Source organism: Gigantopelta aegis, chromosome 15 (genome assembly GCF_016097555.1).
Source record: "Gigantopelta aegis isolate Gae_Host chromosome 15, Gae_host_genome, whole genome shotgun sequence".
Lineage (NCBI taxonomy): Eukaryota > Metazoa > Mollusca > Gastropoda > Neomphalida > Peltospiridae > Gigantopelta > Gigantopelta aegis.
The window spans coordinates 28,583,943-28,611,150 of NC_054713.1; the positions used below are offsets into that span (position 1 = coordinate 28,583,943).

The 27,208-nt window shown below is 35.4% G+C and overlaps 1 protein-coding gene across 1 annotated transcript in view; it reads left to right on the top strand.

The window, feature by feature from the left end:
• LOC121389747 (urea-proton symporter DUR3-like) overlaps window positions 1-16,051 on the top strand; it is a 95,435-nt gene extending 79,384 nt beyond the window's left edge. Inside the window, exons 9-13 of the mRNA XM_041521396.1 lie at window positions 680-842; window positions 4,663-4,867; window positions 6,343-6,520; window positions 10,819-11,008; window positions 15,743-16,051. Of these exons, the coding sequence (XP_041377330.1) occupies window positions 680-842; window positions 4,663-4,867; window positions 6,343-6,520; window positions 10,819-11,008; window positions 15,743-16,051 (1,045 nt within the window). The remainder of the gene's footprint in view (window positions 1-679; window positions 843-4,662; window positions 4,868-6,342; window positions 6,521-10,818; window positions 11,009-15,742) is intronic.
• Window positions 16,052-27,208: the final 11,157 nt, after the last annotated feature.

The window sequence follows — 27,208 nt, forward strand, 5'->3', positions numbered from 1 at the left end:
TCCATCAATACCAAAAGGATGAACTCAAACGCATTTCAAATGTATAATCTAGAGTTTAACTCTACACAAAAACCCAAACATTTTGATGTTTAATTTAACATGAAAAAAATAGTAAATCTCTGTGGCATCAGATTTAGAAAACATCTGCATATTTCAGACACAGTAGCTGGCTACCATTTGGTCATCAACGATTGCTGAAGTATTACACACAGCCATCTCCAGTGTTATTTTCACATTTATAATACAATAACGCTACAGGACACTCGAGCTAGACGGGCGTCCGTTTTTGTAAGGGGAGCAGACTGGGTTTTGTCTGAATTAAAGGAAAATGCACGAATCTGGATAGCAACATTTATTCATATCAGCATTCCTACCAAACAGATGAATAGGGTTGCAAACGAATCACTACGCAATTTTACATGGATTACAACTAATTTTGAGGGTAGAATGGTGGAAATATATATATGGTGAAAAGTGTTCAGGCCAGCTCATTTTGCACGAATTTCTCTATTGTTTTGCCTGAATTTCAGAATTTTCTCCAGGACTGGGTTCCCCGTCTCGTGCGCTTATGCCTCTAGTGTTATTCTCAGATACAACAGAATAACGCTAGAGGACACTCGAGCTAGATATACAGATGTACTATGATAAATACAAATATCGTTTTCCTCTGTTGATGCAGTAACCGTGCGAGTTGCCGCCGGGCGATCAAGCCGGACTACAAGTGTCAGATGCACGGACAGTACAGGATGTACATGGACCTGCTCACCAGACTCAAGAACTGGTGTCTCATCTGGAGCAGTCTCCTCATCCTGCCGCTCACTGTCTTTCTCTACATGCTCGAGGTACACCAGATACAGCACCTAGACACAATGCTAATATTTTCTTTATTCTACATGCTCGAGGTACAACGCATACAACACATAGACACAATGCCAATATTTTCTTTATTCTACATGCTCGAGGTACAACGCATACAGCACCTAGACACAATACCAATATTTTCTTTATTCTACATGCTCGAGGTACAACGCATACAGCACCAAGACACAATGCTAATATTTACTTTATTCTACATGCTCGAGGTACACCAGATACAGCACATAGACACAATGCTAATATTTTCTTTATTCTACATGCTCGAGGTACACCAGATACAGCACATAGACACAATGCTAATATTTACTTTATTCTACATGTTCGAGGTACACCAGATACAGCACATAGACACAATGCTAATATTTACTTTATTCTACATGTTCGAGGTACACCAGATACAGCACATAGACACAATGCTAATATTTACTTTATTCTACATGCTCGAGGTACACCAGATACAGCACATAGATACAATTTCAATATTTACTTTATTCTACATGCTCGAGGTACACCAGATACAGCACATAGACACAATTTCAATATTTTCTTTATTCTACATGCTCGAGGTACACCAGATACAGCACGTAGACACAATGCTAATATTTTCTTTATTCTACATGCTCGAGGTACACCAGATACAGCACCTAGACACAATGCTAATATTTTCTTTATTCTACATGCTCGAGGTACACCAGATACAGTACGTAGACACAATGCTAATATTTTCTTTATTCTACATGCTCGAGGTACACCAGATACAGCACATAGATACAATTTCAATATTTACTTTATTCTACATGCTCGAGGTACACCAGATACAGCACATAGATACAATTTCAATATTTACTTTATTCTACATGCTCGAGGTACACCAGATACAGCACATAGACACAATGCTAATATTTTCTTTATTCTACATGCTCGAGGTACACCAGATACAGCACATAGACACAATGCTAATATTTTCTTTATTCTACATGCTCGAGGTACACCAGATACAGCACGTAGACACAATGCTAATATTTTCTTTATTCTACATGCTCGAGGTACACCAGATACAGCACGTAGACACAATGCTAATATTTTCTTTATTCTACATGCTCGAGGTACACCAGATACAGCACATAGACACAATTTCAATATTTTCTTTATTCTACATGCTCGAGGTACACCAGATACAGCACATAGACACAATTTCAATATTTACTTTATTCTACATGCTCGAGGTACACCAGATACAGCACATAGACACAATTTCAATATTTTCTTTATTCTACATGCTCGAGGTACACCAGATACAGCACGTAGACACAATGCTAATATTTTCTTTATTCTACATGCTCGAGGTACACCAGATACAGCACGTAGACACAATGCTAATATTTTCTTTATTCTACATGCTCGAGGTACACCAGATACAGCACGTAGACACAATGCTAATATTTTCTTTATTCTACATGCTCGAGGTACACCAGATACAGCACCTAGACACAATTTCAATATTTTCTTTATTCTACATGCTCGAGGTACACCAGATACAGCACGTAGACACAATGCTAATATTTTCTTTATTCTACATGCTCGAGGTACACCAGATACAGCACCTAGACACAATTTCAATATTTTCTTTATTCTACATGCTCGAGGTACACCAGATACAGCACCTAGACACAATTTCAATATTTTCTTTATTCTACATGCTCGAGGTACACCAGATACAGCACATAGACACAATTTCAATATTTTCTTTATTCTACATGCTCGAGGTACACCAGATACTGCACGTAGATACAATGCTAATATTTTTTTTATTCTACATGCTCGAGGTACACCAGATACAGCACATAGATACAATTTCAATATTGTATTTATTCTTCATGCTCGAGATAAACACATACAACACATAGATAAAATTTCAATATTGTATTTATTCTTCATGCTCGAGATAAACACATACAGCACATCAGCTTGATAAAATAAGTAGATTCAGTTTTAATATTTTAATTATTCTACATTTTCAAAGTACATCCAATACATCCGATACATCCGATACATGTTAAATGTTCTGTAAGAAACATTAGAGCACATGCCATACAAGTATAGGGGAAGTAACTCTGCAGTGTACTCTGTTTTGTATTCTGTCATGAATTATGTTCTCAATTAAATGAGCAAAACCCAACCCATGGGTCATGTCAGCAGTCTTGATGAATTTATTTACAGCAATATCACTATCACTTGGATATAATTATCTTTCAAAATCTTTCTTTTTCTTCTTCATCTATACACATGACAGAATTTGTTCTATATATCGGTAATTCTTCGTTTTCTTTGTTTGAATACATGATACATAACTCATATACGTTAATCTCAATGTTGTCCTTGTGAATAACAGATTCAACAAAAAAAGAAACACATTTTAGTAATATTTGATTACAATTTCACTGTTAAACATTACAGCTGAGTCTGGGCTGGGTTTTTACATTTCACTGTTATACATTACAGTTGAGCCTGGGTTGGGTGTATATAATTTCACTGTTATACATTACAGTTGAGACTGGGTTGGGTGTATATAATTTCACTGTTATACATTACAGTTGAGACTGGGTTGGGTGTATATAATTTCACTGCTATACATTACAGTTGAGACTGGGTTGGGTGTATATAATTTCACTGTTATACATTACAGTGGAGCCTTTCCTGGGTTTTTACATTTCACTGTTATACATTACAGTTGAGTCTGGGTCGGGTGTATATAATTTCACTGTTATACATTACAGTTGAGCCTGGGTTGGGTTTCTACATTTCACTGCTATACATTACAGTTGAGTCTGGGCTGGTTTTTTACTTTTCACTTTTATACATTACGGTTGAGACTGGGCTGGGTGTACATAATTTCACTGCTATACATTACAGTTGCGCCTGGGCTGGGTGTATATAATGTATCTGTTATACATTACATTTGAGCCTGGGCTGGGTGTATATAATTTCTCTGTTATACATTACAGTTGAGCCTGGGCTGGGTGTATATAATGTATCTGTTATACATTACAGTTGAGCCTGGGCTGGGTGTATATAATATCACTGCTATACATTACAGTTGAGCCTGGGCTGGGTTCTTACATTTCACTGCTATACACTGCAGTTGAGCCTGGGCTGGATGTATATAATGTATCTGTTATACATTACAGTTGAGCCTGGGCTGGGTGTTATATAATATCACTGCTATACATTACAGTTGAGCCTGGGCTGGGTTCTTATATTTCACTGCTATACACTGCAGTCGAGCCTGGGCTGGGTGTATATAATGTATCTGTTATACATTACAGTCGAGCCTGGGCTGGGTGTATATAATGTATCTGTTATACATTACAGTCGAGCCTGGGCTGGGTGTATATAATGTATCTGTTATACATTACACTTGAGCCTGGGCTGGGTGTATATAATGTATATGTTATACATTACACTTGAGCTTGGGCTGGGTGTATATAATGTCTATGTTATACATTACAGTTGAGCCTGGGCTGGGTGTATATAATGTCTATGTTATACATTACAGTTGAGCCTGGGCTGGGTGTATATAATCTATCTGTTATACATTACAGTTGAGCCTGGGCTGGGTGTATATAATATCACTGCTATACATTACTTTTGAGCCTGGGTTGGCTGTATATAATTTCACTGTTATACATTACAGTTATGCCTGGGCTGGGTGTATATAATTTCACTGTTATACATTAGAGTTGAGCCTGGGCTGGGTGTATATAATGTATCTGTTATACATTACAGTTGAGCCTGGGCTGGGTGTATCTATTCATGGGTGTGATGATCGGGTCGGCGGTGATTCCTATTGCCCTGGCTCTGTTCTGGGAGCGACTCAATTCAATTGCCATGATGTCAGGCGCCATCGGGGGAGTTATCATTGCGTTCACTGTCTGGCTGTCCGTCGCTTCTACCTACGAGGATGGACTACGAGAGTTTATTAAGAACACTGGTTCGTATACATAGTTCTCAGCGTTTGTTTTTAACGGTGCTCTTAAGAATACTGGTTCGTATACATAGTTCTCAGGTTTGTTTTTAACGGTGCTCTTAAGAACACTGGTTCGTATACATAGTTCTCAGGTTTGTTTTTAACGGTGCTCTTATGAACACTGGTTCGTATACATAGTTCTCAGCGTTTGTTTTTAACGGTGCTCTTAAGAACACTGGTTCGTATACATAGTTCTCAGGTTTGTTTTTAACGGTGCTCTTATGAACACTGGTTCGTATACATAGTTCTCAGGTTTGTTTTTAACGCTGCTCTTATGAACACTGGTTCGTATACATAGTTCTCAGGTTTGTTTTTAACGCTGCTCTTATGAACACTGGTTCGTATACATAGTTCTCAGCGTTTGTTTTTAACGGTGCTCTTATGAACACTGGTTCGTATACATAGTTTTCAGTGTTTGTTTTTAATGGTGCTATTAAGAACACTTGTTCGTATACATAGTTCTCAGTGTTTGTTTTTAATGGTCTGTTAAGAACACTTGTTCGTATACATAGTTTTCAGCGTTTGTTTTTAATAGTGCTCTTTATGTAACATTCTGGTATATTCTACTGCAATTTCGAAAGTTTCTTTATTCATAATGTTTAACCTGTAGTTATGGTCTGTTCTAGTACTTCTAGTGCACTATGACAATCTACCAATGATACCAGCTGATATTCAGATTCTTTTTAATAGTGCATTAAATGTATTCTAAATGTTTTAGTGCTTGTTTAGATATTCAGTTTTATTTTTGGTGCAACCATAATAAAAAAAAAAATTGGGGGGGGGAGGGGGGTGTATCAAAATTTTTTAATAAATCACACGCCACCATTCATATTCAGTTTTACTGGGTAATTTGCAACTTCCAATTATCATATAACCGAAGATATCCACAGGGATAAAACTACCAAATAATAAACGAAACTCTTTCTTGACATTGTGGCCATGGACCTTAATAAAAAAAAACATACAAATGCATTGGTTGCAACATATTTAGTAAAAATCATTTTGTTAGGCTGGTGTAACACGTAAGTATATTTTACAATGTTTCTTAATGTTACTCTTATCACATTGCAATTTTTCTATATATATATAAACTAATTGAATTCTGTGTCTCCTTAGTTACTAGTATTTTGTTACAGAGAAACAAAATGGTAGCTAAATTATAGCCCATCCCATCCTCCTACAAAAATGTGGGGTTTTTTGTGGGAGGGGGGGTATGATTTCGGTTTGGTTTGACGTAAGAAGAAAATTAAAAGTGTTTTGGAAATAAAACAAAATCTATTTTTGTGTATACTTTAGAAATTAATAAGCACAGAAATAAACAACTTGTAGTAAAATCCATAGTATGAAAAATGTGTTCCCTGTGGGAAGGACTTTAGCTTGTGTTCATCATTATTGTGTATTTTAAGTCTATAAAACTGATTGCATTTTAACATTTTCAGGACAGGAACTTTCAATGTTATGTGGCAATCTGGCGGCCATATTGTCTGGAGGTATTATCACCATAGTGGTCACGTTCATCACAAACCGGAACTATGACGCCACCGCGGGCAAAGAGATCTGGGAGAACACGCGAGATATTGACAATCCACTTTCACCATGGACAGAGAAATACGCTGTGTACGTCAGTTACTTTAATATACATTTAGTTTATCTTTAACTTGGAGAACACGTGAGATATTGACAATCCACTTTCACCATGGACAGAGAAATACGCTGTGTACGTCAGTTACTTTAATATACATTTAGTTTATCTTTATCGTGGAGAACACGCGAGATATTGACAATCCACTGTCACCGTGGACAGAGAAATATGCTGTGTATGTCAGTTACTTTAATATACATTTAGTTTTATCTTTATCGTGGAGAACATGCGAGATATTGACAATCCACTGTCACCATGGACAGAGAAATATGCTGTGTACGTCAGTTACTTTAATATACATTTAGTTTATCTTTAACTTGGAGAACACGCGAGATATTGACAATTCACTTTCACCGTGGACAGAGAAATATGCTGTGTACGTCAGTTACTTTAATATACATTTAGTTTATCTTTATCGTGGAGAACACGCGAGATATTGACAATCCACTGTCACCATGGACAGAGAAATACGCTGTGTACATCAGTTACTTTAATATACATTTAGTTGTATCTTTATCATGGAGAACACGCGAGATATTGACAATCCACTGTCACCATGGACAGAGAAATACGCTGTGTACGTCAGTTACTTTAATATACATTTAGTTTATCTTTATCTTGGAGAACACGCGGGATATTGACAATCCACTGTCACCATGGACAGAGAAATACGCTGTGTACATCAGTTACTTTAATATACATTTAGTTGTATCTTTATCATGGAGAACACGCGAGATATTGACAATCCACTGTCACCATGGACAGAGAAATACGCTGTGTACGTCAGTTACTTTAATATACATTTAGTTTATCTTTATCTTGGAGAACACGCGGGATATTGACAATCCACTGTCACCGTGGACAGAGAAATATGCTGTGTACGTCAGTTACTTTAATATACATTTAGTTTATCTTTATCGTGGAGAACACACAAGATATTGACAATCCACTGTCACCATGGACAGAGAAATATGCTGTGTACGTCAGTTACTTTAATATACATTTAGTTTATCTTTATCGTGGAGAACACGCGAGATATTGACAATCCACTGTCACCGTGGACAGAGAAATATGCTGTGTACGTCAGTTACTTTAATATACATTTAGTTTATCTTTAACTTGGAGAACACGCGAGATATTGACAATCCACTGTCACCGTGGACAGAGAAATATGCTGTGTACGTCAGTTACTTTAATATATATTTAGTTTATCTTTAACTTGGAGAACACACGAGATATTGACAATCCACTTTCACCATGGACAGAGAAATAGGCTGTGTACGTCAGTTACTTTAATATACATTTAGTTTATCTTTATATTTGAGAACACACGAGATAGTGACAATCCACTGTCACCGTGGACAGAGAAATATGCTGTGTACATCAGTTACTTTAAAATACATTTAGTTTATCATTATCTTGGAGAAGACACGAAATATTGATAATCCACTTTCACCGTGGACAGAGAACTATGTTGTGTACATCAGTTACTTTAATATACATTTAGTTTAAATTTATCTTGGAGAACACGCGAGGTATTGACAATCCACTGTCACCATGGACAGAGAAATACGCTGTGTATGTCAGTTACTTTAATATACATTTAGTTGTATCTTTATCATGGAGAACACGCGAGATATTGACAATCCACTATCACCATGGACAGAGAAATACGCTGTGTACGTCAGTTACTTTAATATACATTTAGTTTATCTTTATCTTGGAGAACACACGAGATATTGACAATCCACTGTCACCGTGGACAGAGAAATATGCTGTGTACGTCAGTTACTTTAATATACAATTTGTTTATCTTTATCGCGTAGAACACACGAGATATTGACAATCCACTGTCACCATGGACAGAGATATATGCTGTGTACGTCAGTTACTTTAATATACATTTAGTTTATCTTTATCGTGGAGAACACGCGAGATATTGACAATCCACTGTCACCGTGGACAGAGAAATATGCTGTGTACGTCACTTACTTTAATATACATTTAGTTTATCTTTAACTTGGAGAACACGCGAGATATTAACAATCCACTGTCACCATGGACAGAGAAATATGCTGTGTACGTCAGTTACTTTAATATACATTTAGTTTATCTTTAACTTGGAGAACACACGAGATATTGACAATCCACTTTCACCATGGACAGAGAAATATGCTGTGTACGTCAGTTACTTTAACATACATTTAGTTTATCTTTATCTTGGAGAACACACGAGATATTGACAATCCACTGTCATCATGGACAGAGAAATATGCTGTGTACGTCAGTTACTTTAATATACATTTAGTTTATCTTTATCGTGGAGAACACGCGAGATATTGACAATCCACTGTCACCGTGGACAGAGAAATATGCTGTGTACGTCAGTTACTTTAATATACATTTAGTTTATCTTTATCTTGGAGAACACACGAGATATTGACAATCCACTGTCACCGTAGACAGGGATATATGCTGTGTACATCAGTTACTTTAATATACATTTAGTTTATCTTTATCTTGGAGAACACTCGAGATATTGACAAACCACTGTCACCATGGACAGAGAAATACGCTTTGTACATCAGTTACTTTAATATACATTTAGTTTATCTTTATCTTGGAGAACACACGAGATATTGACAATCCACTGTCACCGTGGACAGGGAAATATGCTGTGTACATCAGTTACTTTAATATACATTTAGTTTATCTTTAACTTGCAGAACACGCGAGATATTGACAATCCACTGTCACCGTGGACAGAGAAATATGCTGTGTACGTCAGTTACTTTAATATACATTTAGTTTATCTTTAACTTGGAGAACACACGAGATATTGACAATCCACTTTCACCATGGACAGAGAACTATGCTGTGTACGTCAGTTACTTTAATGTACATTTAGTTTATCATTATCTTGGAGAACACACACGAGATATTGATAATCCATTGTCACCATGGATAGATAAATATGCTGTGTACGTCAGTTACTTTAATATACATTTAGTTTATCTTTATATTTGAGAACACACGAGATAGTGACAATCCACTGTCGCCCTGGACAGAGAAATATGCTGTGTACATCAGTTACTTTAAAATACATTTAGTTTATCATTATCTTGGAGAAGACACGAAATATTGATAATCCACTTTCACCGTGGACAGAGAACTATGTTGTGTACATCAGTTACTTTAATATACATTTAGTTTAAATTTATCTTGGAGAACACGCGAGGTATTGACAATCCACTGTCACCATGGACAGAGAAATACGCTGTGTATGTCAGTTACTTTAATATACATTTAGTTTATCTTTATCTTGGAGAAGACACGAAATATTGACAATCCACTCTCACTGTGGACAGAGAAATATGCTGTGTACGTCAGTTACTTTAATATACATTTAGTTCATTTTTATCTAGGAGAATACACGATATATTGACAATCCACTGTCACCAACGACAGAGAAATATGCTGTGTGTGTCAGTTACTTTCATATACATTTATCTTTATCTTGGAGAAGACACGAGATATTGACAATCCACTGTCACCATGGAGAGAGAAATACGCTTTGTACGTCAGTTACTTTAATATACATTTAGTTTAAATTTATCTTGGAGAACACGCGAGGTATTGACAATCCACTGTCACCATGGACAGAGAAATATGCTGTGTACGTCAGTTACTTTAATATACATTTAGTTCATTTTTATCTAGGAGAATACACGATATATTGACAATCCACTGTCACCAACGACAGAGAAATATGCTGTGTACGTCAGTGACATTCATATACATTTATTTTATTTTATGTTTCTAAAATGCTATTATTCATTTGTTAACCACTGAAGAACTTTTCTAAATGAGAAAATCTATCCATGCTATAAGAATTATATACCCAAGTGCTCTTGCAGGGGTGAAGCTTGGTCTGGTTTGTAAGGAAGAAGTGTCTAACAGGAAGGAGACTTGATTTGCCAAGTTCTTAACTATTCATCTGTGACTGTGTATCAAGCAAACTGGCTCTACTATTTTGACAGGGAGACGTCAGTTTAATGAAAGTGACAATTATAATATGTCCAGCTAATCAAGAGAAGGATTCTTTTATCATTTCCTCTGCTCACTATATTATGGTAAATGCTCGTACAAATGTACTAGTAGTTGAATTATGAACCATTTTAATCACCAGTTTTATTATTTTACAGTTGAAAGGTAATGAATTTCTAAATTCAGTTACAACTCCATTTGAAATATTTCATCTTGCGTGTTTCAGGGATTTGAACTTGACCGGCGTCCACCAGCTGGACAACCGGCCGTCTCTGGTGGACGTGGAGAAAGCGTTCAAATTGGCCAAGTACGTCGCTATCATCGGCTCCATCACGCTGAGCATCGTGCTCATCATTATATGGCCCAGCATCATGGTAACCGTCGGAGTCATGTCACCTAAACAGTTTTTTGGATGGGTATGCATTCACGTTCTATACTTTTAATACGTTTTTTTATTATTAAAAAGTTAATACGTTTGTATTAATGATGATGATGATGATAATAATAATAATAATAATAATAATAATAAAAGAAATATTTAATAGTTATACTAATAATTATTATTATTAATAATAATAAATACTTAATAATAAGAAATGATCATTAAACATAATAACATTAAATAATAAAACAATTAATAATGATGATGATGCTAATAACAATAATAACATCAATAATAATAAAATATATAATAATGATGATAATTATTATTATTATTATAATTAATAATAACAATGACTAATAAAATAATAATGATGATCATATAATAAATAACAATAATAATAAATATTTAATAATGCTAATATTTATAATTTAAAATAATGATGATAATCATAATCTAATTATTGATGATGATGATGATGATGATGATGATAATAATATAACAATAATATAAATAATAATAATATTAATATAATATTAATACTTTATTTAATGAATAGTAAGGAGCTGTTTGCAGTAATCAAAATTTTCAGAAGCATACAAATACATTAGGAAGGTTGGGTTATAATGCCAGTGTATTCACTTTAAAATTTAACAATACATTTTAATAAAAATATTGCTTACAAAATAATGTTTTTAATGTATGTATGCTTTTATGGTGGGTATTTAAAAAAGAGTGTGCATGGTCTGTGTAGGCTAAAGATGAAATGTTTATATAATTGCCAATGACCCCAAATTAAGTTTAGTTTGAATTTCTGAGAGTTTTACCAGTTGTATGTGAAGCTGAGTCATCTGCATACATTTACATACAAAAGGATGATTATTCAGGTACAGCATAAATAGGAGTGGGCAAAGTGGAAAACCTTGAAGAACTCCATGATGATTGAACTGAAGTCATTATAGTTATTTCATTTCTGTTGCTTTTTGTTTTGTCTTGCTTTTTTTAATTCTCATATATATTATGTATATGTATATCTTGTTTTTGAAACTTAAAGTTCTGGTCATTTATATTATATTATATTATACTGTAGTTACATTAGGTGATGTTTCTAAAAGAAACAAACAAAACTATGTGTATTGTATGGTTATTGTACAAACAAAGTGAGAGAAAAAACACATTATTGTCTTTTGTATTGTTTGAATTTGCGATTTACTGATAAAAAAAACGTCAACTTTCAAATTTCACTTTTGACCTCAATCGTCCTTCAAGATCTTTGGTGGTCCTAAAACCTACTGTAATACTGAACTACCGGTTGTAATGTTTGCCCAATTAATTCACTATTATCATATAACCATTCCCCACAGCTAATATACCTTACAATTTTGGCAATTATAAATTTTTATTACAGTTCCCCAACTTTTTTGAAGAGTATATATTGATGATCGAAAGAATGTATACTGAAAGTTTTATTTATAAAATCGCACATTTTACCCTTAGTGTTGTTTGTGAACTGTGATGTTCACTTTTGATGATAATTGTGGTTTATACCAGTGTTCACATCTCACCAAATGTTTATACTTTCAAAATATACTCTTCAAAAGAAGAAACGCAAAACCACATTGTCGTAACATTTGGAGAATTGATTTAATTATTGAATGGTGAGTCCGATAATTACCAAATGTTGCAGGATTGTTCACAATTCACTCTAGTCCATTGTGAGTAAGTGATAGGACACACCACCAAGGTCAAGGTCATCTGGAGTCAATACCGGGTGTGGCCTCCGCGTGTGTTGACAACTGCCTGGCACCGCCTGCCCATTGAAGCAACCAGAGTACGGATGACGTCCCGGGGGATGGTGGCCCACTCGGCCTGCAAGGCTGCTGCCAGCTCGGGCAGGGTCTGGGGCTGTGGTTGTCGCTGTCGGAGGCGTCGGTCCAACTCGTCCCATAGATACTTAATTGGGTTCAAATCCGGTGATATCGATGGCCAAGGAAGGACATTAATGTTGTTGTTCTGTAGGAAAGCCGTTGTGAGACGTGCTGTGTGAGGCCTGGCGTTGTCATGTTGGAACACTGCGTTGGCGTTGGCCATAACTGGAACGATGTGTGGCCGGAGGATCTGGTCAATGTAGCCCTGTGCATTCAGGTTGCCCTGCACGTGGACCAGGTCAGTTCTGCCAGTGTGTGAGATGGCTGCCCACACCATGACACTACCCCCGCCGAATCTGTCCACTTCCTGCACGCAGTTTGCCGCATAACGTTCACCACGACGCCTATACACGCGACATCTTCCATCATGACGTCGGAGCAGAAATCGGGACTCGTCACTGAACCACACCTGTCACCATCGCAGTTGAGGCCATTGTCGATGAATCTCGCACCACTGCAGTCGGAGTCGATGGTGTTGTGGTGTTAAGATGACACCTCGAACTGGACGTCTGGCACGAATTCCTACCTCACGTAGGCGGTTCCGTACGGTCTGGTCGGATATCCTGCGCAAACCTGGTATTGCTGCGGCTGTGGAGGTGGCAGTAGTCAATCGTTCCCGAAGGTGGCGTACCCGGATGTAGCGGTCCTGCCCGGGGGTAGTGACCCGTGGTCGACCGGATCTAGGGAGGTCACGTGTTGATCCATGTTGCTGGTAACGGTCCCACAGTCTGGAGATGGTGCTTGGGGACACATGGAATGCCCTGGCAACGGCCGTTCTGGATTCGCCTGCGTCTAGTCGGCCGATGGCATTGTTTCTCTGCGGTTCACTGAGACGTGGCATGTCCTGGATTGTCAACTGTCGGCCAGATACAGAGGCCAGGCAAGCGAACACCCTGCACTTTTATACTGTCGGTGTTCATGTTGCACGTGCAGACAACGCACGTGCAGTGGTGACATGGTTTGCACGTGGCTGCGTTTTTGCGAATATTCACATTTTGGAACTTTATTGTACAGTAGCTGCGTTTTATCGAATGTAACCGTAGGAATGTGTTTGGGACATGCAATGACCTTATATTCACAAAGCATGAACCGGTAGGAAACATAAAATCGGAGTTATAACCCATTTGTACCCTTTTGCGTTTCTTTCTTTGAAGAGTATATATCACTTGCATCAATTTGTTTTGGTGTGTCCATAAGCGTACAAGATGAGGGGGCAGGGAGAAACTGCCCTCCTGATGCTGGAACAAATCCTCAAATTCGGGCAAAAATGATACAGGTTTGAGCTGGACTGAAACCTTTTCACTCTGTTTTTCCATCATTCTACCCACAATATTAGTTGTAGTTCATGTGGAAATGTGTAGTGATTCGTCTGCATCCCTATATAGCTGTTCGGCACATAATATTATTCGAATATGAATAAATGTTGTAATCGATCCATATTCAGGCATTTTTGTTTAATTCAGGCAAAAATCAGCCTGCTCCCTATAAAATTGGGAGCCCGCACGGCTATGGGTGTGTCACTATTACTATTTTGTTTTTAAACCTGATTGATAAACTTCCTTTTGATTGTCAGTACAGTGTTCGAGATTAAAAGTTTTGGGCAGTATCCCAGTTGGATACTAACAATTCAAAAGCTGGTATCCCACCTGATAATTTAGTATCCCACTTAAATGAAATTCATAAATAACATCATACCAAATTTGGACGACACCGTTCTCGTTCCCAATCAAACGGCACCGTTGAAATTCGCAATCAAACGGAATTGGCAAAAATAGTTGCTGCATCTATTTTTGCGTACTATTGACATAAATTAATATTTAGCAGTAATCAATAAGTGTTTCTGACATTACTAACGATAAACCTACCTATATCAATTTTCTGCAGATGTGGAATCGATCAATATCTCGAATAAAATTTGAAGGGAGGAAACATCCAACAAGAACAATAGCGATTTAGCGGTTCCTAGCATTAGACTGAGTACGAGTTGGGGGAAGATATTGTTACGGCATAGCATTAGACTGAGTAAGAGCTCAAAAATACTGTTACTTAACTTCACCAGTAAATGACGACTTTCACTGTTTCAGCAAAAAATAAAAATGCAGGATTAATAAAACCAAGAACCTTATATGGTATCCCGGTGGGATACTGGGTTCTTGAAGTCTGGTATCCAAAATTAAATTCTGGTATCCCCGGGATACTGGGATACCGTTAATCTCGAACACTGCAGTATATATTGTTGTATAGACATACATGTATTGATGAGAGTTCGACTGGGTGAATTCGGCTCTCTTGTTTCTCTTTAATAATTAGATACTGTGTTATTCTTATAGGCAGGGTGGGATTTAGCTCAGTTGGTTGCGTCGCAGGATCAAACCACCTCGGTGGATCCATTCAACTGATTGTTTTTTTCTCAAACCAACCAGTGCACCACAACTGGTCAAAGGCAGTGGTATGGGCTTTCTTGTCTGTGAGAAAATGCATATAAAAAATCCCTTGCTGCATTAGGGAAATTGTAGCGGGTTTCCTCTGCTGACTACGTGTCAGAATTACCAAATGTTTGACATTCAATAGCCGATGATTAATTAATCAATGTGGTGTAGTGGTGTTGTTAAACAAAATAAACTCTTTTTTTTATCTCACCAAATGATTATACATGTACTTTCAAAATACTTCACTTGCATCAACTTGTGTTTTGTGTCCTTTACTATTTTGAAAAACAGCATCAATATAAGTTTCTTGATTGTCAGTATAGATATAGATATAGATATAGATATAGATATAGATATAGATATAGACAAAAACATGCACTGTTATAATTAGACTCTGTATTATTTTTGTAGGCCACCTTAAGTCAAGTTTGGGCTTTCATAGCAACGGTCTTCATCATCCTTGTGCCGCTTGTCAACGAGATGTGGGATATATACGTGGCGTTCCACGACAAGCGGAAAATTGGTGAAGAGGTAAACATTGTGCAAATCCCAGCGGTGAAGCGGTCAATGTCGGCCACTGTGAAAGACATAGAGGATGAGGAGGATGCTGGCGTGAACCACACAGAACGCCAGACGACCAGCGTCAGCTTAGTGGGACCAGAGGTAGAGAATGTGAACATATTGGAAGGTTCGGAAAACCCTCGACAACCCATCTTCTGATTGCTACTACGAATCCAGTCAGTGTAAATTACACTGGGTATATAGTCACTGTGGTGTCTGGATGGTAGGGTTTGTTGCAGAAGTAGAGTTTTATGGATAGACTACAGATAAGGATGTATTTTTCATTGTAAATTACCTTTGGGTATAGTGATGTGCGGATGGTAGGCTTTACACCAACAGAAGTAAAGTTTTACGGACTACAGATAAGGATGTATTTTTCATTGTAAATTACCTTTGGGTATAGTGATGTGCGGATGGTAGGCTTTACACGAACAGAAGTAAAGTTTTACGGACTACAGATAAGGATGTATTTTTTATTGTAAATTACCTTTGGGTATAGTGATGTGTGGATGGTAGGCTTTACACCAACAGAAGTAAAGTTTTACGGACTACAGATAAGGATGTATTTTTCATTGTAAATTACCTTTGGGTATAGTGATGTGTGGATGGTAGGCTTTACACAAACAGAAGTAAAGTTTTACGGACTGCAGATAAGGATGTATTTTTCATTGTAAATTACCTTTGGGTATAGTGATGTGCGGATGGTAGGCTTTACACGAACAGAAGTAAAGTTTTACGGACTACAGATAAGGATGTATTTTTCATTGTAAATTACCTTTGGGTATAGTGATGTGTGGATGGTAGGCTTTACACGAACAGAAGTAAAGTTTTACGGACTGCAGATAAGGATGTATTTTTTATTGTAATTATCATCACGAGACAGGTGCCTGTGATGGCATATTCAGAATAAAATATTGGTCAATAAGGAAATGGATATTATAAAAAAAAAGATGGATGCATGATGTACTGTAAACATACTTTTAATGAGAATGATTAGTGAAAATTCTAACACGGATTGTTTGTTGACCAATACACTCATCTTGACATACATAATGTGTTTTTATATATCTTACAAAAGAAAGAAGGATGATGTATACTGTAAAAAGAGACTTATAATGAGAATTACTATGAGTACAAATTCGAACATAGATTCTTGACCAAAACGCTCAGCTTGGCATACAGAAAGAATTCTCTGTATTTTAAAAAAAGAACGAAGGGTGAAATACTGTAAAGGGACTTGTAATGAGTGAAAATTCCAAAATGGATTCTTGACCAAGATGCTCAGTTTGACATACAGAAAGAATTATCTATATATTTTTGTTTAATAACAATGGATGATGTACTGTGAACAGACTTATAATGGGAATTACTATGAGTGGAAATACAAAGAAACGATGTAAAGGGAATCATAATGAGTGAAAATTCGCATGTAGATTCTTGACCAAGATGCTCAGTTTGACATACAGAAAGAATTATCTATATATTTTTAAAAAGAACAATGGATGATGTACTGTAAACAGACTTATAATGGGAATTACTATGAGTGGAAATACAAAGAAACTATGTAAAGGAACTTGTAATGAGTGAAAATTCTAACACAGATTCTTGATCAAAATGCTCAGTTTGACATACAGAAAGAATTATTTGTATATTTTTAAAAAGAACAATGAATGATGCACTGTAAACAGATTTATAATGAGAATTACTATACTTGGAAATACTAACATGGATTAATTGTTGGCCGATACAGTCAGCTTGGAATACAGAAATAATTCTCTATAAAGAAGGGTGATGCATGTACTGTAAAGAGATTTATAATAAAAATGATGATCAATGAAAACTCTAACATGATTTGCTGACCGATACACTCAGCTTGACATACGGAACTAATTATCATCTTATAATGAGAATTACTATGAGTGGAAATACTAACATGGCTTGTTGATCAATACACTCATCTTGGGATACAGAAAGAAGTCTCTATATAATTTTTAAAAGAACGAAGGACGATATGCTGCAAAGGATTTTAATCAGTGATAATTCTAATATGGACTGTTGACCAACACACTCAACTTAAAATTCAGAAAGAATTTTGTGTGTGTGTATATGTATATATATATATATATAGAGAGAGAGAGAGAGAGAGAGAGAGAGAGAGAGAGAGAGAGAGAGAGAGAGAGAGAGAGAGAGAGAGAGAGAGAGAGAGAGAGAGAGAGAGAGAGAGGGAGGGAGGGAGGGAGCGAGGGAGGGAGAGAGAGAGAGAGAGGGGGGGGCTATTTCATGGGGGGTTTCCGAATACGATTTTTACGTCAACGAGTGATGTGTGAAAACCATATTTTCACGAATTGTGAACTTTGCCAGAAAATGTACTTGACCATAGACTTATAAAGAGAAATTGAAATAAAATTTATCTTTATTAACATTTATTTAACAATACTGCGGTGCAAACATACCTGATAAAGCAATCCTCCAAAATCTCCCACAAAAACAAAACGAGTAGAACGTCATTAAATTCTTACACTTACACTCGACGACACTACATTGTGTCATCATTATTTAGCTTCGTATTCAATTCATTTTAGACATTTTATCGTAATTGCACTTCGTATCCCCTTTTTATAGGTACTTCTTTTTTTCAAATACGATCAGATGCATTGGTAATCATCAAATTTAAATACGAAGAAACGAGACAAAGGGAGATAGTTTAATCATGCACTTTTATAAAAATAAATTTTGTTTTAAAAAGTAAATACGATACAGTGAAAATATGAATTTTCACCGAATATGACTTTTATGGTTTCCGTAGATCTATATATTTCATTGTTATATATATATATATATATATATATATATATATATATATATATATATATATATATATATATACATATATACATACATACATACATACATATATACATACACATACACACACACACACACACACACACACACACACACACATATACATATACATATACATATACATATATATATATATATATATATATATATATATTAAAAGAATGAATGATGATATCCTGTAAAGGGACTTACAATGAAAATGACAATGTATGAAATTTCTAACGAGGATTGTTGACCAATATGCTCAACTTTACATAATAAATCTCTATATATTTGTAAAATGAACAAGGATGATGAGAGAAAATTGACTAATACACTCAGTTTGGTTTACAGAAAGATTTTCTATATATTTTAAAAGAAGGAAGGATGATATATTGTAAAGAGAAACTATAGCATGGATGGTTGACAGATATGATACAATTAAGTAAGTAAGACACTTGAAATTATGACGTGTACTGAAACGTTATGGTTATAAGAGCTTAAATTATATAATCAGAGGAGTTTTAATTATAAGTGCTAAACTTAACTGCATGGTATTTGTAATGGCAATTAAGGATCCTTTTATATGTTTTGTCACATTCAGGAACACAAATATAAGACCTTGGATGGAAAAGGAAATGCTGAGTGGGTTGGTCAGTTAAATGTTCAAACCTAATCAAGAGGAAATACTGACTGCTAATTGACTATATTTTCGTATTTTGGTTACAATTTCTACCCAACATTTTGGCAACTTCTCATGTTAGATCATCTTTTGTATATTTTCAGAAGGTAGAAAATAAGCCTTATTTTGTATGGTATTCCAAAATGATACTCTATTCCAAACACCTGTATTAAAAGTAGATTTGTAATATCTACATGTATACAGGGAACATTTTGTTTTCAAACTCTTGATCAGCGATATTTCAAATCAGTTGAAAATTGATCAGCAACTACTGTTTAGTGTTGTAAAGAGTATGTAGCGATCTCTGAATCTTGTGTAGCGAATCATGATGCGATACTGAAAAACATGTTCCCTGGCAGCAATCTGACTAAAATTAGCTCTACTGGTCTACCAGTAGATCAAACAGCATTGCGTGGACTCCCATGTCCAGGTGACCTTTCATTTATAAATAACAATTTAAATATCGACCAATTACACTTTGCCTTTTATAGCATTATTCGGCAGCATACAAATTCTAAAAATATCGGGCAAGACTATTTATGCAATAAGCGAACTTGTTGGTCTATTTCAACATTAAAAAACAGGGGGAAAAGTGCAGTAATAAACTACAGATTGTATACTAGCATAAACAGATGTTATGGCTATACCATCACATGTTTTTTAAAACGAATATTATATAAAATTTCCGGCATACTTTGTAATTAACCTGAATCATTTCGTATACACTTGGCATAATCCCGAATGTTTTCAAATTCTTTTCAAATCACTGGCATGATTTTGCAAGTAAGGTTTTGATTGGTTGAATGAAAGGTCAACTGGACATGAGCTTTAACAGGGTGCTGTTAGATCGACAGGTAATAGTAATTAACCAGATTGCCCTGGTACAGTATTACTGAATATGACAACAGTGAAATGTGAATAAATGAACTATCAGTGATAGGTCGCTATATTAGGCAAAGTCCTTTTCACCAATACTAGTTGAAGTGAGAGAATATACAGGTGACTGCCTTACACAGATGGCCATCTTATAGAGGTGACCCCTTCAGCAGGTTTGGTTAACTTGTATGTTGAGTGGTATTGTCACTCAGCAATGATCACATGAAGAACAGGGACAACAATACAATTATGTTATTTTATTTGTATGCCTGCCTAAAGTCTACAAGTTTACTACTTTAAAAACTTATATGCATTAAGGAAGGCTGTTTATGTGTGTTGTGAATAATCCATTAATGTTTGTATTACAATTAAATATATTGAGGGTGAATGAACTTTTTAATTAAAATGTATGTTTGTTGTGTAATGACATTTTGTTTTATTCCCTTAACCCCACTCACCTTATCATATGTTATCCATTCTGGAAGAGCACCAATGCAATATACTGTAAATATAGTATGATGTATGATGATGATCACAGTATAGATACATGTACTTCCAATAGTTTAATATTCTTAGTGTTTTCAGAAATAATACATAGATTATCAAGAAGATGTATATAAAAAAAGGAATCAACTGTAAAATTACAAAATAAGCTTTAGAGAAATTTCAATACAATCTCTAGAGAATTTACAATAGAATATCCATAGAAATTGCAATAGAATCTGCAAATTACAATATAATCTACAAATACAATAGAATGTCCAGGTAAATTACAACAGAATATCCAGAGAAATTACAACAGAATATCCAGAGAAATTGCAATAGAATACTCAGACAAATTACAATAGAATATCCAGAGAAATTACAATATCCAGAGAAATTACAATAGAATATCCAGAGAAATTACAACAGAATGTCCAGAGAAATTAAAATAGAATATCCAGACAAATTACAATAGAATATCCAGAGAAATTACAATATTCAGAGAAATTACAATAGAATATCCAGACAAATTACAATAGAATATCCAGACAAATTACAATATTCAGAGAAATTACAACAGAATTTCCAGAGAAATTACAATAGAATATGCAGAGAAATTACAATAGAATGTCCTGAGAAATTACAATAGAATATCCAGAGAAATTATAATAGATGTCCTGAGAAATTACAATAGAATATCCAGAGAAATTATAATAGAATATCCAAAAACATTGCAATAGAATGTCCTGAGAAATTACAATAGAATATCCAGAGAAATTATAATAGAATTTGAAAATTACAATAGATTTGTAAATTACAATAGAATCTGCAAATTACAATATAATATTCTGATAACTTACAATAGAACTTATTGAGAAATAATAATAAAATATTCAAAGAAGTTACAATACAACTTTCAGAATAATAAATTACAAAAGACTTCAGAAAATCACAATAGAACTTACACATAAATTACAATAGGCCCTTTAGAAAATTGCAATAGAACCTTCAGAGAAATTACAATAAAACTTGCAAGAAAACAAAAAAGAACAATAGGCCTTTTAGAAACTTACAATAGAACATTCAGAGAAATTACAAAACAAATCTGCAGAAAAATTATAACAGGCCTTTTAGAATATTACAATAGAACCTTCAGAGAAATTTAAATAGACCTATTAGAAAAATTCAATAGAACCTTCAAATAAATTACAGTAGAATTTCCTGATAAATTCCAATAGACATTTTGAAAATTACAACAGGACCTGAAGAAAAATTGCAATATACCTTTCAGAGAAATTGTAATAGACATTTCACAAAAATTCACAGAGAAATTGCAATAGAATATGCAAAGAAATTACAAAAGATTCTGCAAAGAAATTACAATAGAACCTTTAAAGGAATTATAATTGAATTTGAAGAGAAATTACAATAGAACCTCTGGAGGAATTCCATAGAACCTACAAGCATTCAAAGATGATCATATCTAATGTAAACACAATTACCGGACAGTAAATTGTCGGTGTAGATACACATAACACAAATACTGGAGAGTATACTGTAGATATTTATAATTAACACAATACGGAGACTACACATTTCAAGTATTATGTCATGAGATGTATTATTATTCAAACTACTATGTGGTTTGTTTCTTTTGTTCTTGCATGCCAGTTAATATACCGTTGTCATATACCATGTGCACAGTTTAAGTTTATAAAATAATGCTACTGAACATTGTAACATTTTGTTGATGTTTTCTTCAAGATATTTTTGGTGTTTGTTTTGTTTTTGTTGTTTTTTATATGAAGATTTTGTCTATTACATGTATGTTACATCGATCATTTAGTGAATTTTAATTTGATTTTTTTTATCAACAATGTAGTATTAATTTAAAATGTATAATTTCAGGAAGTATTCAAGATTTAATAATAAATAAGAATCGGATTTAGTTTATACATGTACATGTATTTGGGTGGGGATTTTTCTTTTGAGTTTTATTGCTTAACAATCTTTTTTTTTCTGTTGCTTTTTAAAGTTTATTTGGTCCATTGCAATTTGAAAGGATTTATTATTAAATGGTAGCTGTTTAGTGTTATGTCTGGTATATATTTTCTACATGTGTGTCATTCTAATACATGTATATATTTATATATTTAAGCTAAGAGAATACTAGGAATATACTTGAAAATGCCTTTATTTCAAATTAAAATTTGTTGATTATTTTTACATGTCTATATTGCATGGAACTGCTGAAATGCCAAAAATAAAATAACATAATATATACTGCCATTTCTCTTGGAGAGCAATACGTAGGTCATTGTATACATATTAACTAGTGCAGACTGGTGTTTTTCTAAAACGTTCAGTAAATGTGTGCTATATAATAATTTTAAATAGGGAAAACTTAAACATTTTATTATTTTGGTTACAAATTCCACCCAACATTTCAGCAGCATCCAGCTGCCTTTTTGAGGTAATTAAATGTAATTCTCTTGACAGACTACGTAATGTTCATCTTAACTTAAGAATATGTGTAGATGTTTAGTACATGTATAATATATGTATAAGTAAAATATGTTGGCTTAACAATATTAATTCCACAATCAAATACAGAGAGTTGGGATTGACCAATATTATGCTATGATTTACATGTAGCTCGCCATTTCAGTTCAGCAATGCCATGTTGATGCATGAATTTGACTATGTGGATGAGCATTGCTACCTTAGCAAATAGAATTGGTGTCAACTCTTTGAGTGATGTGAACAACAAAGGACAGCACCGTCAATCTCTTCCAATATTTACAGCTACATGTCAATCTATGTTTTCTTTACCTGTTTGTGCTTATGCTATTACCCAGATGGTTTAAAATAAATGGTTACATAATAATCATATTGATTCAATGCTATCTTTCTGACATTATGCCATAACGATATTGTTATTGCAAGCTTGCAGCACAACTTGTTTTGTACAACTGACACTATCGATGACAAAGCAGTTTGCAATCTATAACAATAGGATGAAATAGAATAAGTAAATAAATAAATAAATATTTTTTTAATAAATAAATAAATGGTAACTGGATTTATATTGTTTTATTTTGTTTCAACATCTTTGTAGCTGGAATCATCGATTGTTATATTAACATCATCTGTGTATCAAATATAATCATACTTAATGATTACTTGGGGGGGGTTTCTCAGAAATATCAAACTATAATTAATTAAGAATTGAATGATCTATATACTTAAATGGATGATTTGGTGTAAAGCGGTTACAGTATACATTTTGAACTAATTAACACAAGGGAGAGCGTCAAATTATTTTGAAGATTTGTCAATTACTATATTAAAATTGCAGTTGTCAAAAGTTGAATTAGTGAAATGTGAATGTGAAGATTGACTTGAAAGGGATAAAGTGGTTTCAGTATTACAGTGTGTGTGGATTTCAGAGGACGTTTGTGATTGTGTGATATTATTCTCGGAAAGGACAGGTCTCGTAATTGTGCACAATGGTGTATGTGTTTGTGCGCGTGTAAATTGTTGATTTTTGGTGTTTTTGTCAAATGTGACAGAGCTGCGCTCATGTCTCTCTTTTGATTTGTTTAGCATTCTCTGCAATAACTTCTAATAGAAGCTTCGTTTTTGTGGCCTGTCATATACATTATGTGTCTCAGTTCAAAACCAGAGTCGTTTAAAGCCCGAATTGTCTCTGTCACTCACGGTGCAGACGATATTGGGATAAAAATAGAAACGATGAAATCCTCGGGGATTCCATTGTTGATGTAATTGATAAAAAACTAGTTCCGGTAATAACACTCTGTTTTTATTTTATACCGACAAAGTGCTGTTTTCACGTTCATGCAAGAATGAACTTTGTTTTTTTTTTAGATCATGTGATAGCATTTCAACCAATCCAGACGCCTATTACAAAACTAATTATAACATGGAAAATAATTACCACACTTGCATTTGTACTACATGGAATTTGTGGAAATCATTTGGGATTTGTTTTATACCCCTCACTTTCGCTTGGGGAATAAAACAATTCTCAAACTTGTTCCACAAATTTTGTATGCCACTCGCGCTCATGTAATAATCTATATATTTACTTGTTCGTTCATAATTGTTATATTTATGTGGTATTTGGTGGATATGTTTTATTTAACTTGCAGATGAAATCATTATGGAATATATGAGACGTATGACGATACTGTTTGCACCTTCGTGGCCTATTCTATTGAGCAACTTCTTTTCCATAATTGGCTGTTGTTTGATCAGTTTGTGATAATGTTATTTCATGATCAGTATTTGACTTGGTGTCAGTTTGTAATGTTAACTGGTATCACACTGATTTATCAGTATTGTTTATAACAATGTGTAATATTGTATGTTTTGTAAATAAAATCAAAAGCAGCTGTGTATTTCCATATTTGTTTTTTGTTTCTGTTTAGTATCATTTAGTGTTTAACACTGCACTAAACAAATTTAAAATTTTGGTGTTGGACATATATATGGCTAAAACCACACAGATAATTAATGAGAGGAAACCCACTGCTGTTACTCCATGGGCTACACAGGGGGGCGGGACGTAGCCCTGTGGTAAAGCGCTCGCTCGATGCGCGGTCAGTTTGGGATCGATCCCCATCGGTGGGCCCATTGGGCTATTTCTCATTCCAGCCAGTGCACCACGGTTGGTACATTAAAGGCGGTAGTATGTGCTATCCTGTCTATGAGATGGTGCATATAAAAGAACCCTTGCTGCTAATCGGAAAGAGTATCAATATCTGTGTGGACCACTCACTTGAGAGAGGAAACCCGCTGTTGCCACTTCATGGGCTACTCTTTTCGATTAGCAGCAAAGGATCTTTTATATGCACTATCCCATAAACAGGATAGTACATACCACAGCCTTTGTTACACCAGTTGTGGAGCACTGGCTGAAGCAAAAAATAGTCCAATGGGTCCACCAACGGGGATCGATCCTAGATCGACCACGCATCAAACAAATGCTTTACAACTGGGCTACGTACCACCCCTGACTGGACCAAGAAATAGCCCACTGATGAGGATCGATCCCAGACTGACCGTGCATTAGGATGAGCGCATTACCAATGGGCTGTGTCCCGCTCCTAGCCCACTGACGAGGATCGATCCTAGGTCATTCATGCATCAAGCAGACACTTTATCACAGAGTCGGGGCTGGACGTAGCCCAGTGGTAAAGCATTCATTTGATGCACGGTCGGTCTGGGATCGATCCTAGGTCATTCATGCATCAAGCAGACACTTTATCACAGAGTCGGGGCTGGACGTAACCCAGTGGTAAAGCATTCATTTGATGCACGGTCAGTCTGGGATCGATCCTAGGTCATTCATGCATCAAGCAGACACTTTATCACAGAGTCGGGGCTGGACGTAGCCCAGTGGTAAAGCATTCATTTGATGCATGGTCGGTCTGGGATCGATCCCCGTTGGTGGGCCCATTGGGCTATTTCTCGCTCCAGCCGTGGTATGTGTTATCCTGTCTGTGGAATGGTGCATATAAAAGATCACTTGCTGCTAATCAGAAAGAGTAGCCCATGAAGTGGCGACAGCGGGTTTCCTCTCTGAATATCTGTGTGGTCCTTAACCATATGTCCAATGCCATATAACCATAAATAAAATGTGTTGAGTGCATCGTTAAATAAAACATTTCCATATTATCACATAGTGCAGCCTTTTCTTCTTGGAGAGTGGCATTGGTAGAGGGCTTGCTAATGGCCGATTCATGGATTACTGTATGGTTTGGATGGGAGGTACATGTAACTCTTGTTTTAAATTTTTGTGGGTAAGCTGAATTTGAAAAAAAAAAATCAATGGTTAATTGAAGTCACGGGAAGGAATTTAGTCCAATGGTAAACCGCTCACCTGAATCACGTTCAGTTTAATATCAATCCCCATAGGTGGGTCCATGCAGTGGGCTATTTCTCATTCCAGCCAGTGCACCTGCATGACTGGTATGTCAAAGTTCATGGTATGTGCTACCCTGTCTGTGGGATGCTGCATATAAAAGATCCCTTGCTACTAAAGGAAAAATGTAGCGGGTTCCTCTCTAAGACTATATGTCAAAGATTACCAAATGTTTGACGCCAACTGATGGCTGATGATAAATAAATGTGCTCTAGTGGTGTCGTTAAACAAAACAAACTTCATCCCTGCTTTGAACAGTTAAATTAGCATATGATTGCAGCTATGTCCTGAATGGTCACATGAAAGGCCATTTGGATATTGATAAAATAGGATCTTCTTAAGTCATCCCATTTCTTTTCTTTCTTCAATTTATTTTCGTTTATACTCAATTAAGGTTCAAGCATGCGGTCTTGGGCATACACCTCAACTATCTGGGCTGTCTGTCCAGGACAGTAGGTTAGTGGTTAGTGAGAGAGAAGAGGAT